General features: G+C 31.6%; 1 protein-coding gene across 1 annotated transcript; it reads left to right on the top strand.

The window, feature by feature from the left end:
- The first annotated feature begins 1,051 nt into the window (after positions 1 to 1,051).
- On the top strand, positions 1,052 to 9,475 carry LOC134684003 (uncharacterized). The gene is made up of 4 exons (XM_063543300.1): positions 1,052 to 1,142; positions 2,390 to 2,899; positions 6,026 to 6,188; positions 6,906 to 9,475. The coding sequence occupies exons 1-4, from the start codon at positions 1,061 to 1,063 to the stop codon at positions 7,027 to 7,029; spliced, it is 879 nt and encodes a 292-aa protein (XP_063399370.1). The 5' UTR covers positions 1,052 to 1,060; the 3' UTR covers positions 7,030 to 9,475.
- The last annotated feature ends 7,491 nt before the right edge of the window (positions 9,476 to 16,966 follow it).

Here is a 16,966-nt window from a genome sequence, read left to right as displayed (position 1 = left end):
ACAAAGTGTGTGCTTCAAATTTTGATCCGTCAAAAAACATGGCCGCCGTTACTTAAAATAGAACATAGGGGTCAAATGCAGTTTTTGGCTTATATCTCAAAAACGAAAGCATTTAGAGCAAATCTGACATGGGGGTAAAGATGTTCATTAGGTAAATATCTATCAGCCCTGAAATTTTCAGATGAATTAAACAACCCATTGTTGGGTTGCTGCCACTTAATTGGTAATTTTAAGGAAATTTTGCAGTTTTTGGTCATTATCTTGAATATTATTATAGATACAGATAAACTGTTAATAGCAAAAATGTTAAGCAAAGTAAGATCTACAAATAAGTCAATTTGACCAAAATTGTCAATTGACCTCTTAAGGAGTTATTGCCCTTTAAAAACTTTTTTTCACAATTTGTTCATCATGTTGACTTACTTTAAAAAATCTTTTCCTTTGAAACTGCTGCATCAATTTCAGCCAAATTTTTATAAATTTCCTGTTTCATAACCTTGATTTTAAAAAAAACTAAGTATTTTCTTATCTCAGGAATAGATTAACTGAGCCGTATTTGGCAATTTTTTTTGTTGGAATTTTGGGTCCTCAATCTTTAACTTTGTACTTATTTGGCTTTGCAACGTTTTTGATCTGAGCGTCACTGATAATTCTTGTGTAGAGGAAACGCACGTCTGGCGTATACAATTATAATCCTGGTACCTTTGATAACTTTTGCCACTCTTTTTAAAACAAAATATGAGACTGCTGTTCACTTTAAGCTAGAAACTAATAAACTTTTTCTGTTCATACTAATTTGGTTTTTCTCTGAAAGTGTTATGTTTTTTGTTAAATGTTGTTAAAAGTTGTTCAATATTTGTTTTTTTTTAAAACAGTCTGGTGCACATGGAGATGCTGTTCATTAGTATTATAATATGCTGTACTTTTACCGTCAATTATAAATCTCAAGAGGACAAACCATTGAATAAAAAAAAAAAAAAAACATCGACCAAATTGATCCATAATAAATAAGCATCGAGTATATATATTTCATACTGTTTCATAGAGCTTATTGGAACGTATGATCATGTTGAATATGGTTTTCAAGACAGGACAGATGTTTAAAATTCTACTTCTATGTTTCCTGACTTTTAAAGCTGTTGGTGAGTTGAGTTTTGATTTATATATTTATTTCGCTTCTCAAAGGCCTTTGAAATTTCATATCTGAATATCGAAACAGTTCTAATATAACTCTTTTTTAACAACAGTATAACAAAACTTTAAAAAAAATGAAATAGTTGAGAACTAGTGGATATTCAAGAAATCATAAATTTAATATATATTTATTTATTAGTCAAATGCGTTTTGTTTAAATATACTTTTTCACTCTTTTGGTCTTTTGGAAAATGTTGTTTGTGCTGTTTTTAGACCCTTCTACAACGAAATTTGTTTGACATGCACACGTATAAAAATTGCGGTTTTTATCCAACGCAGTCATAGGTTTGAACGTAGTTTTCAATTTAGACTCGTTTATTTATATATATATATATTTATTTGTGTTGTCATTTTTTAAATTAATGAGCATGTTTTGTCTTGACTGAAAGCATTTTATGATTAGGACTTTCCTAAATTGCTTTGACCCCACTTTTTCTTCGGTTTAGTTTTGTTTTAAGTCCACATTCCCAGGAACATAACGCAGTGGCAGATTCAGGGGGAGGGTTCCGAGGGTTGGAAATCCCCCTTTTGAGACTCTCAATGCATTTGAATAGGGACATATAGTTGGACCCCCCCCCCCCCCCCCCCCTTTTTTTGTCCTGGATTGGTCCTCCTTTTTAAAATGGTTAGATCCGAAACGAATATATTAAATAAAAAAGTAAGCAAGTAAATGCTTTAAGACTAATTGCAGATCAGTTGAAACTTTACAAAATAAAAGCTTGCGATCGGACAACTGACAAAAACCATATAAAACAAAATATAAATTGAATATATCAAATGATCAGCTAGCCTTATCATGCACGTTAGTAGTATTGTTTTTATTATCGATCTGAACAGAAATGCAAATGATTCGATGTTTGATTCTGTCTTACAGTCAGTGGATATCATAAAAAAATAGCACCTTATTTATCGATAGTAAATAGATACCAGATTGAATATGTAGCTGCTGCATACTTTCTATACCTATTAATATACATGTTAATTGACTAGAATTGTTAGTTTTCCAATCTAAGGTCGGCGCTTTTCTCCAGGCACCCAGGCTTCCTCCTACAATAAAAAACTGACCGCCACGAAATAGCCTCAATGCGGTGCTTAAAAGTAGTGGTAAAACACCAGCAATCTATCAACCAATCTATATGCATGATACATATACTATGTATTTATAATAACTATGATATAATTTATTTTTGTATAGAAGGTGTACAGATAACAACCAATGTATCAACAAAGGTTGATGCTGCTGTTCATCTAATCCATACAGCTGATATCATGAACTACACTACTGATGTCAACAAGTATAACCTGGACCTTAGTGGAATAACGTCCTTAGTGTTTAAAATAAAGTCATGCAGTGATGCACATGTCCTTCTGTCAAGTTCTGGTGTCAGAAACTCGTCAGAACCATTGTATGAAATTTACATTGGATATCATAATAATGAGTCGTATATTACCTACTGCGAAGACAATCCACCTGCTTATGGAAGCAACAACTCTATTGTTTTTTCTACCGAGAATATACTGAACTGCACGGTATATCTACCATTCTGGGTTAGTTGGTCGGATAAAGACATTAAATTAGGAACTGGGAAATTCGTTGGTGATAATGTTTTGGGAAATTTGACAATTACACACAATTTTGAAGTGAAAAGTATTGGAGTATTTACAGACCACCTAAGATTAGGAAACTGGATAATACAACTTGAAGGTAAACATTTGCATTTTATTTGAGTTAATTCTAAATTCATCAAATCAAAAATTATGTGCTTCTTTTCATTAATCAGAGGTTCTATATTAAATGGGTTTTGAATCAGATGACAAAATATTCAAAGGTTTCCTTATTCAAATTGTGACATGGATGGAGTGTTTTGTTATTGGCACTGAGAACATAACTCCTTAGATCTATATCTAAACGAGTTTTGTATTAGATGTCACAAAACAAATGTTATGTTAAAGTAAAGAACATGACGAGTAACAAAACATGAAATGAATTTTAGACGGGGATATATTTTGTTCTTTCGTTCATGCTCTTTTGCCTTTTTCGATATATTACTGATATACTCTATATTCAATACCAGTTGAATAGATATTCGATATATATTATAATGTCCGGTCATTGTAAATAGGGATCCAGTAAACATTTCGTTCTGATTGGGCGATTTCCGTGACAACATGTTGCCATTTATGTAGAAAATTGATTGAAATTCTGTGCTTTTTACGCAATAATCTTATAACACTACAGGAATATTTTTATTATATATTTGGTTGTATCATAAAAAGTTTAAAATCTAGTTAGATTTGTTTCTGTCTTCAAAATAGAAAATTATGAAAGAAAAATTGCTTCAAAGAGTATCTCCAGATTTTGTTCTATGTAATTCGTTAAAGAACTGATAATATTTAAATGTTGCATTCTTTTATCTGAAGTTAAATATAAAGGGTTTATACCTATTTGACCGATCAATCTAAATTCTGGTTACTAGTGGTAGATTTTCACAGCAACAAAAGAAACAACTAAATGTTTGCCCTTATCAGTAGAAGCTCATCAAAATATTGATTACTTCCGGTAGGGACCTTGTTTTACAAATGTAACATCCCGTCAATTCTTGGTATATTCTTTTCCAAGGGTCATACACACATATGATAATTATGATATACTGATGTCTGACCGTTTGTTCGTTTGTACGTCCCTCCATTTGGTTGTCCGTCTATATTTCCTATGATAACTCGTGCGCGTTTTAACCAATTTGCATACCACTTTTGCAATTGCCAAATTAAAGCTGCCTTTTTTTTTGTTTTATTTTTGATTGGTCGTTCCCCTGACCCCTAAGATTTAAGTAAAATTTCACAAACCGTGCACTAACTCCAGTACTCCTATTTCTTTCAATGTTTTCATTATTGTTGGAATTATTGAAAACGGATGCTGACTTTGCATTTGTATGCCCCACCTACGAAAGTAAAGGGCTATTATGTTTTCTTGTCTGTGTGTTCGTTCGCCCGTCCGGTCATTTGTCCGTCTTTCCCGCTTTATGTTGAAGTTTTTGGTCAAGGTAGTTTTTAATGAATTTGAAGTCCAATTAACGTATGTTCGTAGTACACATGATCCTTATGATATGATCTTTCTAGTTTTAATGCCAAATTAGGGTGTTGACCCCGATTTGACGATCTACTTAACATAGACAATAATTGTGCGAATGAGGCATCCGTTTACTATGGACACATTCTTGTTTTAATTTATTTTCTAGTTTGTTGTTCGTCAGTTACGGATTTTAACTATAGTATTTTATGCAATTTTTCACAAATCCCGCACAGACTCAATGTATTTACTTCAAACTTTAAATCATTGTTGGGACTAAGAAATGAAGTACCATTTTGATTTATTTATCAGTTTTTTTATTCCTGTGTTTTGATACTTTAATTGCAGATTTTAGTATTTTGATTACATATTGTACCATAAAACATGCATAATAATTTGAATTGCCTAGATTGATTAAAGCCATATAAAACCGCAAATTAAAAAAAATATGCATATTTTTTTTTATAACAAAATGGATATATTTATTATAAAAATGTACATATACTTTTTTTTAAAATAAATTCTTTAATTTGCCAACATTTAGTTTACTTTTTTTAATTGCTTAAATTGAAGTATTGAAATAAACTAGTATATGATTGTTCATGTTATAGACATGCTCAATAACTAAACTGCTTTGCTGTTTCTTTGCTATAACATGTATAAGGTGAAAAACAGTAAACTACGGCTTCAAAACACGGCAATAAATTAGCTGCAATATTTGTTGAATCATGACAGACAGGGAAAAAATTGCGGAATTTTTGTAAGAAATGATATAATCGATTACAAATGATTAAGTTTTTGATATATACATGTATTGGTTTAGGAATTGGATGAACATTATTTTTTACCAATCACTCGTTTCATATGACTTTAATTGGAAACTTTACATAATGCTTGGATTATAAACATATGATTCAATTCATTCGAAATAACCCATGTATTCTTTAAGATAACAATTTCAATATGCATGATAAGTGTGAATCGTGCGCTGTTTGCGAAGTTTTTTTTTTATTATTATAACCACAGAAACGTGAATTATTCAAACCGTTGTGTAATAAGTTCATGTATATACCATTTTGTATTATTGTTTTCTCTATGGAATGTGTTTGGCCGTTAAACTTATAGAAGATCACTCAATTAACGCATCAGAAAAAACATAAAATATGACTAAAAAAACTTCTCTTTAAAATTTCATAGTTTAGTAGGTACATCAAACATACATGACTGTATACACTTCTGTTGATATATTCTTACAGACAAGACTATAAAAAAAACCTATTCAAATCATGTCTTGGATAAATGCATAAACCAAAGCTTTTAAATGACATACCAGTAATATTTAAAGCTCTGTTTTTTAATAACATTGCACGATCACTTGATAATAACTAAAGGCAACAGTAGTATATCGCTGTTCAAGTCATCATTCGATGAAGGGAAAACGAATCTGTGTTACAAAATAAAATCAAGGAAAATACATCAATTATCAGATGATAACAACGACACATCAGAAACATACAACAACACACGACAATGCAACATAATAAATGCAGTTGAATATTTTCTTAATAGAAATATGAAACTTCACTCGACTATGTAGAACGTAATATTTATGTTTGTTTAAATTAATTCGCAATGGACTAGGCAAACAACCTTGTTCTATTATGTTCTTTACCTTCGACATTTCGAGAAGAAAACCTCTTCATATGCTATAGGATGTTAAAAAATGTTTTCGAATCAATAGATAACACAAATTTTTAACAGTTTCAGACAAATTTGCTGGATATTTTGACAGCTGTATTATGAATAATACCAAGTCTGACATGGTTGTAGTCGATGACATTAACTGTTCAAAAATGAGTTGTGGTGCTAGCTGTGGAATGTCAAAGACTTGTATGGGTTACAATTTCAATAGCGCCATTAACAGGTGTGTATCTTTAAAATAAACTAACACTTTGCTTCTTTACACTTACATCCCTCCTTTTTGTAAACACATTTTTATACATTTTGTTACACATAAATCCGACATTCGGACTGTTTCAAGAAAATGTTGACAACAATTCTTGTCTTCTTTCGTCCTCCTTATCCATTCTGTTTCATCCGTAACATACGATATTCGAATAGAGAACACATTTTCCCCCGTAAATACAAAACAGAGACGATTCGTTTACTAACCTACACGTTTTTAATAAAAACAAGTATCAGTAACATATATACAGCTCTAATAACCCAAGCTCAGTCAAGTTATGTGCAATTGCAACACAAGCAAAAACATAACTAGATATTCGAATGAGTTATTGTAAAAGTAGACAACCTGATACCTTTGTTGGATTCCACATTAACATGTTTTTAAAGATTTTTAATTTTTAATTTTTATTTATAAAAATGTGGAACGATTGACAATAAGACTACTCTCCACAAGAGATCAAATGACACAGAAACTATAAAATAAAAAAATACAGCAACAAGAAATTCTTTTTTTTAACAAAAAAATAAGGTAAAATTTTAACAAATAAACTAAAAACACTAAATTTTAAAACAAAAGAAATAAGATTGGAACAGCAACAAGTCGTAGCACAACATACGTTTACTCACTATCAAATTATACTTGTATTCTTTAAAACAGCCTATTGCTACATTTTAGATGTGAACTTCTTTGGTTTGTATCAGATGTTGTGACAGACATACCACATCACACTGAAGCCGGATGGAGATTCTACAGTAAATGTTTCAACAGAAAATCTGCTTGTCTTGGATGCTATTTCTAAACGACCTGTTGACAGTATACAGTCAGAAGATTTATTACAACTTTTATTTGTCTCATCGTGAACATTGCGCTTTATGGAAAACATTGTAGATTGTTTCAGCTGGAATAGAACTGACTGAACTAAGATCCTTCATTGAGAATGAAACGAATGTTTTCATATTAACGCAAGAAATATATTAAAGACTTCGTATTCACCAATATCTGCTCTGAATGATTTTGAATATATTACACTGCTTTCTCGTCTCTCATAACTCTTTTTAAAGTGGCTCTTTTATAGATTGATGTGTTAATATTATTTTGTGTGTTTTATTAAATGTTATAAGAAGATTATACACTTTTAAAATATTTGATGTATAAAAAATTAAACATTAGAATGAATTTTATTTTCTCAATATTATTCATGCAAATTGTAAAAATTTTGAAAAGTTTAAACATAAATCAATCATATTGGAATTCAAATATTTAATAATGTAACATATAGTAACGTGATAGGTGATGTAGCATGAACTATTTGTTATGCTGATTATGAATAGTGTCTCCATTTATTTATTTCAACCTTATCATTCCTTAACACATATCTTTTCAGTTTTATCAGAGGTAAAAAGGTAAAAGATAGCAAAAAAGTCTGGATAACATTATTGGCACATATTTAATCAAGATTCATAGTTGAACCCAGTAAAACAAAAGAAGAGGTAGTTTTTTTCGTGAAGTAGCAAATACTATTTGTAACAACTATATATAATAATAGTTTAATGCGTTCAGATAATTAAACCAACGTATTTCATTAGTAAATTTTACTGAATATTCTTCCTGGGTATTCAGTGTTCATTTAACAGGTACACTTGATGAAATGCTGTACACCAAGTTTAACTTGTTAAACAGCAATTTGTGAACTAAAGAATCAATTAGAGTGTTATAAAAAGAAGAAAGATTTATACCCCCAAGCCCCCTTAAGCAAACATACTTCTATACGCCATTTAAGCATTTAAGATCATTTAATAAAGCATATACATGTTTACTAAATAATCTTTATCATAAAAGTTTAAATGTTTCCCTGCGTATGAAAACAACTTATTGGCTAATTAGAAAGTGCTTACACGTTTAAATTATAATCAACTATGCATTGTTAGAAATTGGAATCATGATTAACATCTTTAAATCTCTCTCCGTCTCTCATAACTCTTTTTAAAGTGGCTCTTTTATAAATTGATGTGTTTATATTATTTTGTGTGTTATATCAAATGTTATAAAGAGGTTATATCAGGAAGATGGCCATTGTTATATTATTGTTCGTTTCTGTGTGTGTTGCATTTTAACGTTGATTCGTTTGTGTTTTCTCTTATTTTTGAGATATTGAGATAAGTCGTGGCACAGTACTTGTCTATCCAAAATTCATGTATTTGGTTTTCATGTTATATTTGTTATTCTCGTGGTGTTTTGTCTGATGCTTGGTCCGTTTCTGTGTGTGTTGCGTTTCTGTGTTGTGTCGTTGTTCTCCTCTTATATTTAATGCATTTCCCTCGGTTTTAGTTTGTTACCCCGATTTTGTTTTTTGTCCATGGATTTATGAGTTTTGAACAGCGGTATACTACTGTTGCCTTTATTTATACTCTTTTAAATTATTTGTTGAAAGTTCTTTTTTTAATTCACTGATTTAATGAGTTTTAATTTATTAATTTTATGCATGCAAATTGAAAAGAAAAAAGTTTGAACACGAATATATAATGTTGAAATAACAATATTTGAATTGTAACAAGATATGCGATGTAGCTTGTTACATTGGTTGTATAGAATATTGGATGAGTCGAATAATCATGTAGATCCTATCATATCGACTTTTTTGTGATTTTACTGTAGTATTTTGTTCTGTTATTTATAGCACTGATGCAATTAAACAGTTTTAGCAATTGTTTTTTATTCTATTTTTGAAGATGTATATACTACTTCATTACATGTTATATTATTTCAAATGTAAATAACACTTAATATATGTTGTTCATCCAAAGAACTTTTATGGTTTTATCTACATCTTGAATGCTCACTTTTTCCAAACAGTTCTGCAAAATATTCCATAAAGAAATTAGGTCAGATGACTTGTAGAGAAAAACATGCATTAAACTGAAAAATTATATTTGTTTAAATATTGATATATCTAGAAACTTGCTTTTTTACTAAATGTTAAAATACACAACTAAAGAAAAATAATGAAGACATTTTTTTCATATTTTCATCATTTCAATTATGAAATGAAAAATTTCAATCATATAAAAATCATAGGTTGTTTGGACAGAAAAGTGCAATATTCTTTGTTCATCGTATGTTTTCCTTACTAAACATTTAAACATTTACATGTTATAAGCTTGAAATAGGAAACACCCTATTTATATATTTGCATCTTTAAAATAACTTTCATAGTTGTTAACAATAAATGTATAATCTTAAATGAATATTTGCTACGTCTTATCTAACAAACTATTTGTCGTAGCTTTATAAAAAAAATCTGTTAATCAATATGTAATTGTAAATGTCATCTGATTTAATAAAAAAATTGTTTGTTTTCAAAGATTTGACCATGGCATTGATTGTGTCCGGATAGGTCGTATATGGTTATAATTTGAGTCAAACGCTTCATAAAAGTGTCTTTAATGGACTGTCAGTACCGCTTTGAATCATGTCGTCGATTTTTTAAATCGTTTTTACCTAGTCATCGATAAAACATGTACAGTAGGATTATATGTCTTAGTTTTGTGGAACTAGTTTGACTGCTACAATAACAGTGTAGAAACTATTTGTTTCACCGATTATGAACGGTGTCTCGATTTATTTATTTCAACCTTTACTTTGCTTTAAACACTATTTTTTTTTAATTTAAGCCTATTCTGACCAAGAATAAATTTAGATTGATTCAATTGTTATATTCCACCCAGTAGGTCAACCAGGATGAATATCGACAGCAGCTAGAAAAGAAAAGGATATAAAGAATAAGAAACTACAAGGTGAAGGACGGTCTGTTCAAGGGGGACATACATTTTATATTGCAACAACAATTGATTTTTCTAGGGTTTATAAAATATGAGTAAAGAGAGGATTTAGAACATGAATAAACATTTTTACTCTCTGTACCTTACGCACCTTGCATTAAGCATTCCAATCAGCCGTAGCTGCGTATGTGCGCATCCCTCTCTACCAAAGAGACATCCATATTTAATACGGGTTAACTCTCGGATGAAAAAGCCCAAAGATGGCCATATTTCTTTATTCTAACCTGCTAGGTATATATATTCATGTACCAAATATAAAAAAAGTAGGTTCTGCGATTAGGAATCTGACGAATTTGGGTTAAAATCGTAGAGTGCCGTTGAGAAAAAAAGGCGTGATTTTAATTTCGGACAAAAATATTATTCTACAACGGTCATCATAGATAAAACTACGAGCCCCTCGCACAATTGCTACACTCCCTTAATTTATAGCCAAATTCTGACCTGACGTGTTTTGGTTTGAAATAAGTTCATCCGACAAGGACAAACTAATAAATGTGTTTCCTGATTGACAAACGATGTTAGGCGACCATATTTCCATACCCTATCTAAGCCTTTAGGATGATCAGATAAAGGATAAATTAACATAATTTACTAGATAATCTTGATCATCAAAGATTTATTGTTTCCAGTCGTATGAAAACTAAATATTCGTAAAAAAAGTGCTAAGACATTTACATAATAATGTACTATGCATTGTAAGTCAGAATGTTTTTGTTTGGTCGATTGTTTTTTTTTTTATTAAGTGGGGAGGGGGATTTCCTTGGTCATAAATGCAACTAGTACAAAATTCTTGTCAATGAAAAAATCCAGTCATGTAGATGTTGTCCCTGAAATATTTTTTATTCCGATGTGCATCAGAATACATTAAAGTGTTATTACATGTATTATGTAGGGTAACAGAAAATTTCAGAAGGTGGAATAATAATGTGTTTTCACATGTAAGTGCGTACTGTTTCGATTGATTAGTTAGCTTTTAATTGAATGTGGATTGGCTTGGTCATCTACCGTTGCAAAGCTCTTGTCTGAAGACTATTTAAAATTGAGAATGGAAATGGGGAATGTGTCAAAGAGACATCAACCCGACCATAGAAAAAAAAAACAGAAGGTCACCAACAGGTCTTCAATGTAGCGAGAAATTCCCATATCGGAGGCGTCCTTCAGCTGGCCCCTAAACAAATATATACTAATGTAGTTCAGTGATAATGAACGCCATACTAATTTTAAATTTGAATTCTTTTCCAGAAATATTGATTTTTTTTCAACACGTATCTAAATACAATTGGCATTTAAAAGTCAGAATGTGAATATATATGTTCAAACTCTTTTAGGTCCTTTTTATGTAGCATTAAACAAAACAAATATTCCCAATTGGACATGATTTGATACTCTATATCTGCCCTTGAATTCTTACTAGATAACATTTTGGTCGCTTTGGAGATTCCGTATATCGTCAGGTTATCGGAATTCCAATGGGAACTAATTGTGCACCACTTATTGCGGACCTGTTTTTGTATTGCTATGAGTTGCAATTTATGACTAAAATCAGCAAAAACCCATCGAAACAACATCTGATACACACATTCAATAATACTTTAAGATATTTGGATGATATTTTGGCTCTCAATAATGACGGCTTGAGTATGTATACTAAAGAAATTTATCTTGTTGAACTTACTTCAAATAAAGCTAAATTACTAACAATGACCACTGCCCTTTCCACGATCTTGATATCTTTATCCATAATGGAAATTTTAATACTTAAACTTATGATAAAAGAGATAATTTTTCATTTCCTATCGTTTATTATCAATTTTTCACCATCTTAAGGTGTTTATATATCTCAACTTGTACGATTCGCTAGTGTATGTAACAATGTTTTAAATTTTAAAGAGAGAAATTTATGTATTACTGAAAAAGTATAACACCAGGGTTTTCGATATCATAAACTAGGCAAAACATTTTCTTAATTTTATCATCGGTATAAGGACATCATTCGTAAATATAGCTCAACATCCAGATTCTTATACGTTCAGGTATATTAACATGCAATATTTGATGGAAATGTTCTTTATAAAGCACAAAAATGTCAGTATTCACCTCAGAAGCTAACAAAACCTTTAAATAGGGATATAGTTACGATACTGTTGTCAGGTCATTGTAGATTGCATATTTTGGCGTTAATATTGATTTATTTATAGGGTTTTTGCATCGGAACTAAACACATTTATTCATTGTTATTTAAAGACCAGTTGTTGGCATGCCACGAATTATGTTCTTCTCATATATGTTATGATGATACGATATTATTTTTATTGAAGTCTGGAGCTGGCATGTCAGTTAACTGCTAGTAGTCTAATGTTATTTATGTATTATTGTCATTTTGTTTATTTTCTTTGGTTACATCTTCTGACATCAGACTCGGACTTCCCTTGGACTGAATTTTAATGTGCCTATTGGTATGCGTTTATTTTTCTGCATTGGCTAGATGTATAGGGGAAGGGTTGAGATCTCACAAATATGTTTAACCCCGTCGCATGTTTGCGCCTGTCCAAAGTCAGGAGCCTCTGGCCTTTGTTAGTCTTGTTTTATTTTAATTTTTAGTTTCTTTTATACACTTTGGAGTTTAGTATGGCGTTCATTATTACCAAACTAGTATATAATTGTTATGGGGCCAGCTGAAGGACGCCTCCGGGTGCGGGAATTTCTCGTTGCATTGAAGACCTGTTGGTGACCTTCGGCTGTTGTCTGCTCTATGGTAGGGTTGTTGTCTCTTTGGCACATTCCCCATTCTCAATTTTACATAAATGGTGTTTTAGGCTGGTTAACGGAACGATTTCTTGTATAGTAAAATAAGGACACGTCCTGATTAAAACAAAGTAAATGTCTATGATGAGCTTCTTGAGAGTCTCAAACTTTTAACCTTTAGGAGTTTCTCCCCAATACATGAAGATATCATTAGTTGATGAATGAGATGAACTGTGTAGTCTTCATGTGAATTGAAGCACAACAGCGCAATTAGTTTCTATAGAAATACAAATTTACTGTGAAAACAAACGGGTTACCAAATTGTAGTTAAGCCTTAATGATAAAAGTGAGGAATACATGTTTCTGTAATAATCATCAAAGGAACCAGGCTTATGATTTATTTTTAGAGAAGCCAAATTTTTAGAAAAAAATATTATCAAAAGTACTCAACTCTAATGTTAATTCTTAAGGCAGGATTTAAAAAAAAATCCACTATGAAACATTTGTATATATGTTTCACTCCCAGACATGTCCTTCCCCCCCCCCCCCCCCCCCCCCCATGTGTCCGATTCCCCCAAAAGTGTTTGTTTTCCCTAAATGTGTCCGAAATGTACGATATTCCCCAAACGTGTCCGATTTCATAACCACCAAACGTGTCCAATAATTGTTATTCGCCAAAACGTGTCCAATATGTAATGCCAAAACGTCTTTTAGCGCTTATACATGTATCTCCTAAATACAATCGCTGATAACGTTTACGGCAGTTCTATGATGGGAGACTTAGGTGATGAAGTTGTCATTTATCAGATTTAGTTAGTTCAATGTAGGTTTTTAATTATCATAATAATTGTAAAATTAATCTGTTATTATTAATTAACTTTGACTGAAATTGCTTATTGTCCAGTTGCAAGCATTTCATATTCATTTAGAGTGAACATACACATAATTCTGGAGTTGAATTAATCGTTAACTTTATTATTTATTTGTACTCATACACTCCGATGATGCCTTTTATATTGATCCGAATATTGCATGGCGAGCTCTTAACAGCATTTCTTCACTTTTGTCAAAAGTTTGTGTGTATTTCAAAAGCTCATCAAATCATAAACTGGTTATCCGTTTTTTTGATAAATTTAAGGTTTCTAGCATCATTACAGACACACGATAACATAGACATAACGTTCAGTGCCAAATATTCATGCGTAGGTTTCATAGATTTTTTTTATTATGACTATGATTGTTATGTGATCAACGCCGGTTTTAATTGCAAATTTATTTTGTAGTGTATAAATAAACTTTAGACTGATGATTACGTATTGTCCAGTTGTACGTTATGCATATTATATATAGAGCGAACAATAGTTTTGCAATTAACTTATGCATATTTAGAGCGAACAATAGTTTTGCAAGTTTTAATGTTTTTACAGTTGTACTGTAAGAATTATCTTTAAACTGATGATCGCGTATTGTTCAGTTGCAAGTATTTAATGCATATTTAGAGAGAACATACAAGTTTTAATGTTTTTGCAGTTCCATTTAGAGAGAACATAGGCTACATATTTTTTTTCTACATTTGAACATACATGTTTTAATGTTTTTGCTGTTCTATTGTTAAGATAAACTTTAGACTGTTGGTAGCGTATTGTTCAGTTGCAAGTATTGCATGCATATTTAGAGAAAACATACACTTTTCATGTTTTTTTCAGATCTACTGAAGAAATTAACTTTAGACTGTTCATTGCAAATTGTTCAGTTGCCAGTATTTCATGCATAATTAGAGGAGAGAACATTAAAGTTTAAATGCACAGAAAAAGGGACACTTTCACCCGTTTAATGTACAGTTTAATTAAACATGTGTGTTTACAATTTACATACGATATAGCCGAAATGACGCCCCACTTTAACCCAGTTTAATTCTGCCAATTTGAAAAAGTACTAACGTGCCTTATTTATATTTTTAATGAAATGGTATAATTAGTATACTTTAATAAAATAGCAATAACTAAATAACGCTTTATATGGACACGTTTTGGGGATTGGACACGTTTGGGGGTTAATTGAGAAATGGACACGTTTGGGCGTTTATACAAATGACACGCTTTGGCGCTGTTTTCAACTGTTGTCAACATGTTTGGGGGAATCGGAAGCATTTTCTGACATGAGTGGTGGTTTGTTTCTGGTTATCAGCTAACTAAACCTCTAACTTGTTTTATTTGTTTCACTTGTTTATAGTTCCGTTATATTGACAAAATTGAGCCAGCAACCTGAACAGACATAATTGGTAAATATTACACTTATGTTGACCCAGCAGCTTAAACAGTGTAAACATACATAACAACGTCATCATACAAAAACAAAAGCGAATTACTGCTAAGATGTAAATCATGTATCTAAAGTGTTAATCAGTATATCCTACGCTTTTAGGTAAAGACATAACAAAACGCATGAACTTGTGCAATGCCAAATATAAACAGTATTGAGAGGATGTACGATATTACGAGTTCTCATAAGTGTGCATAAATCGTAATATTGCTTAGTGATGTTTTGATTTAACAGGTACAGCAAAACTTTCTATATTGTGGCCCCCCAAAAAATGGCCACAATATTAGAAAGTTTTGCTGTACCTGGTTTTTTTTATTTATGAAACAATTTGGTGAAAGGTGACTGGGAAATATACTATTACATATGATCACTTTGTTCTTTTTCCGATCGGCAGTAAAAATTGATCGAAGTTGGCCACCCGTTTAGTTGTGTGGGATGTAAAAGTACACAGTCACGTCCAGTCCGAAAGGGAATATAAAATCCAATGTCTCGTGTAAAGAGAATACCACGTTAACTACACTGTACGAACCCCTGCAAAAAATTCAAGAGAGGTCCATAAATAGCCTGTTAAAAGGCACCATTTGTGTTCTTACAAAATATACATCATTTATCCAGTGGCAGTCCAAACGTCTCTGACGTAATTCCGGAGGGTCTCTTTCTAGGACTAGCATGTAGTATGTGTTGCTACTTTGTGCTTATCCTGAACATGCATGAAATACTTGCAAGTCAACGTTAAGCCACCAACAATCAGCCATTACGTACGCGTGTCATAAACAGATAAAAGGGTCCATATATTGTTAAGTACCAACATGAAAGAAGAAACACAGCAAATGTCTAAGGTTAGGTTGTTGATCGACCCATAATTTACCAATAACGCCAAAGGTAACTGGGGATTATAAATATGGTCCCTGTGGTCTTCTGTGAAATAAATCAAAATTTGAATGAAATGTATATAGGTGGGTATAGACTTTAAAGGTGCTTATGAATAACCAAAATGACCTGAACAATCATTTAGATTTTTGCACCACAGTAGAAAGACTGTTATGTCCGAGGAATTTAAGCATAATCTTTATACCTTAAAAATCAAACAAACACAAAACATAATTGAAGAAAGCAAACCAGTTAATCACCTCATCCCAATATCTTCACATTAAAGTAACTGTATTACTATTGATGGCTATCAGTTACTTGTTCCTTACATACACCAGTTCCTTAGCCTTAATGTGACTCTGTGGTAATCTATGACCCCCCCCCCCTTAGGACACGCCTCTGAGATTCAGGTCAAAAGGCTTAACCTATAATCCATTGATTGTTTTTGATTGCTTTCTATATCAAATAGAAGATGTGGTATTGAAACATCTCTTCACAAGAGACCAAACGAAACAAAAATGAACAACTATAGGTCACTATACGGCCTTTAACGATGAACAAAGCCCACACCGCTATAAAACACACCGAAATGACAAATGTAGTACAATTCATACAAGAAATCTAACGGCCCAATTTATGCACAAAATAGTGAACAAAAAAAAATATATATATAACTACTGAATTACACGCTCCTGACTTTGGACAGACACATACAGAATATGGCGGGATTAAACATGTTAGCGGGCACCCAACCCACCACCTAACCTTACATTGACTGGTTGGATAAACACTTTCAAAAATGCAATCAAATTAGATATTCGGACGTGTGTATCTGTATTCTTAGTCATAGTTGCATCTGTCGAGTTATTGTATTTTTCTACCAATTCACACTTTCGTATACATGAGGATATTTTTACATGTCAAAATTTCCTCCAAGAGTTTTTTGACAATATAACGGAC

Source organism: Mytilus trossulus, chromosome 9 (assembly GCF_036588685.1).
Source record: "Mytilus trossulus isolate FHL-02 chromosome 9, PNRI_Mtr1.1.1.hap1, whole genome shotgun sequence".
NCBI lineage: Eukaryota > Metazoa > Mollusca > Bivalvia > Mytilida > Mytilidae > Mytilus > Mytilus trossulus.
Note: the sequence above shows the minus strand (reverse complement) of the source record. Positions and strands in the feature narration are given on the sequence as shown.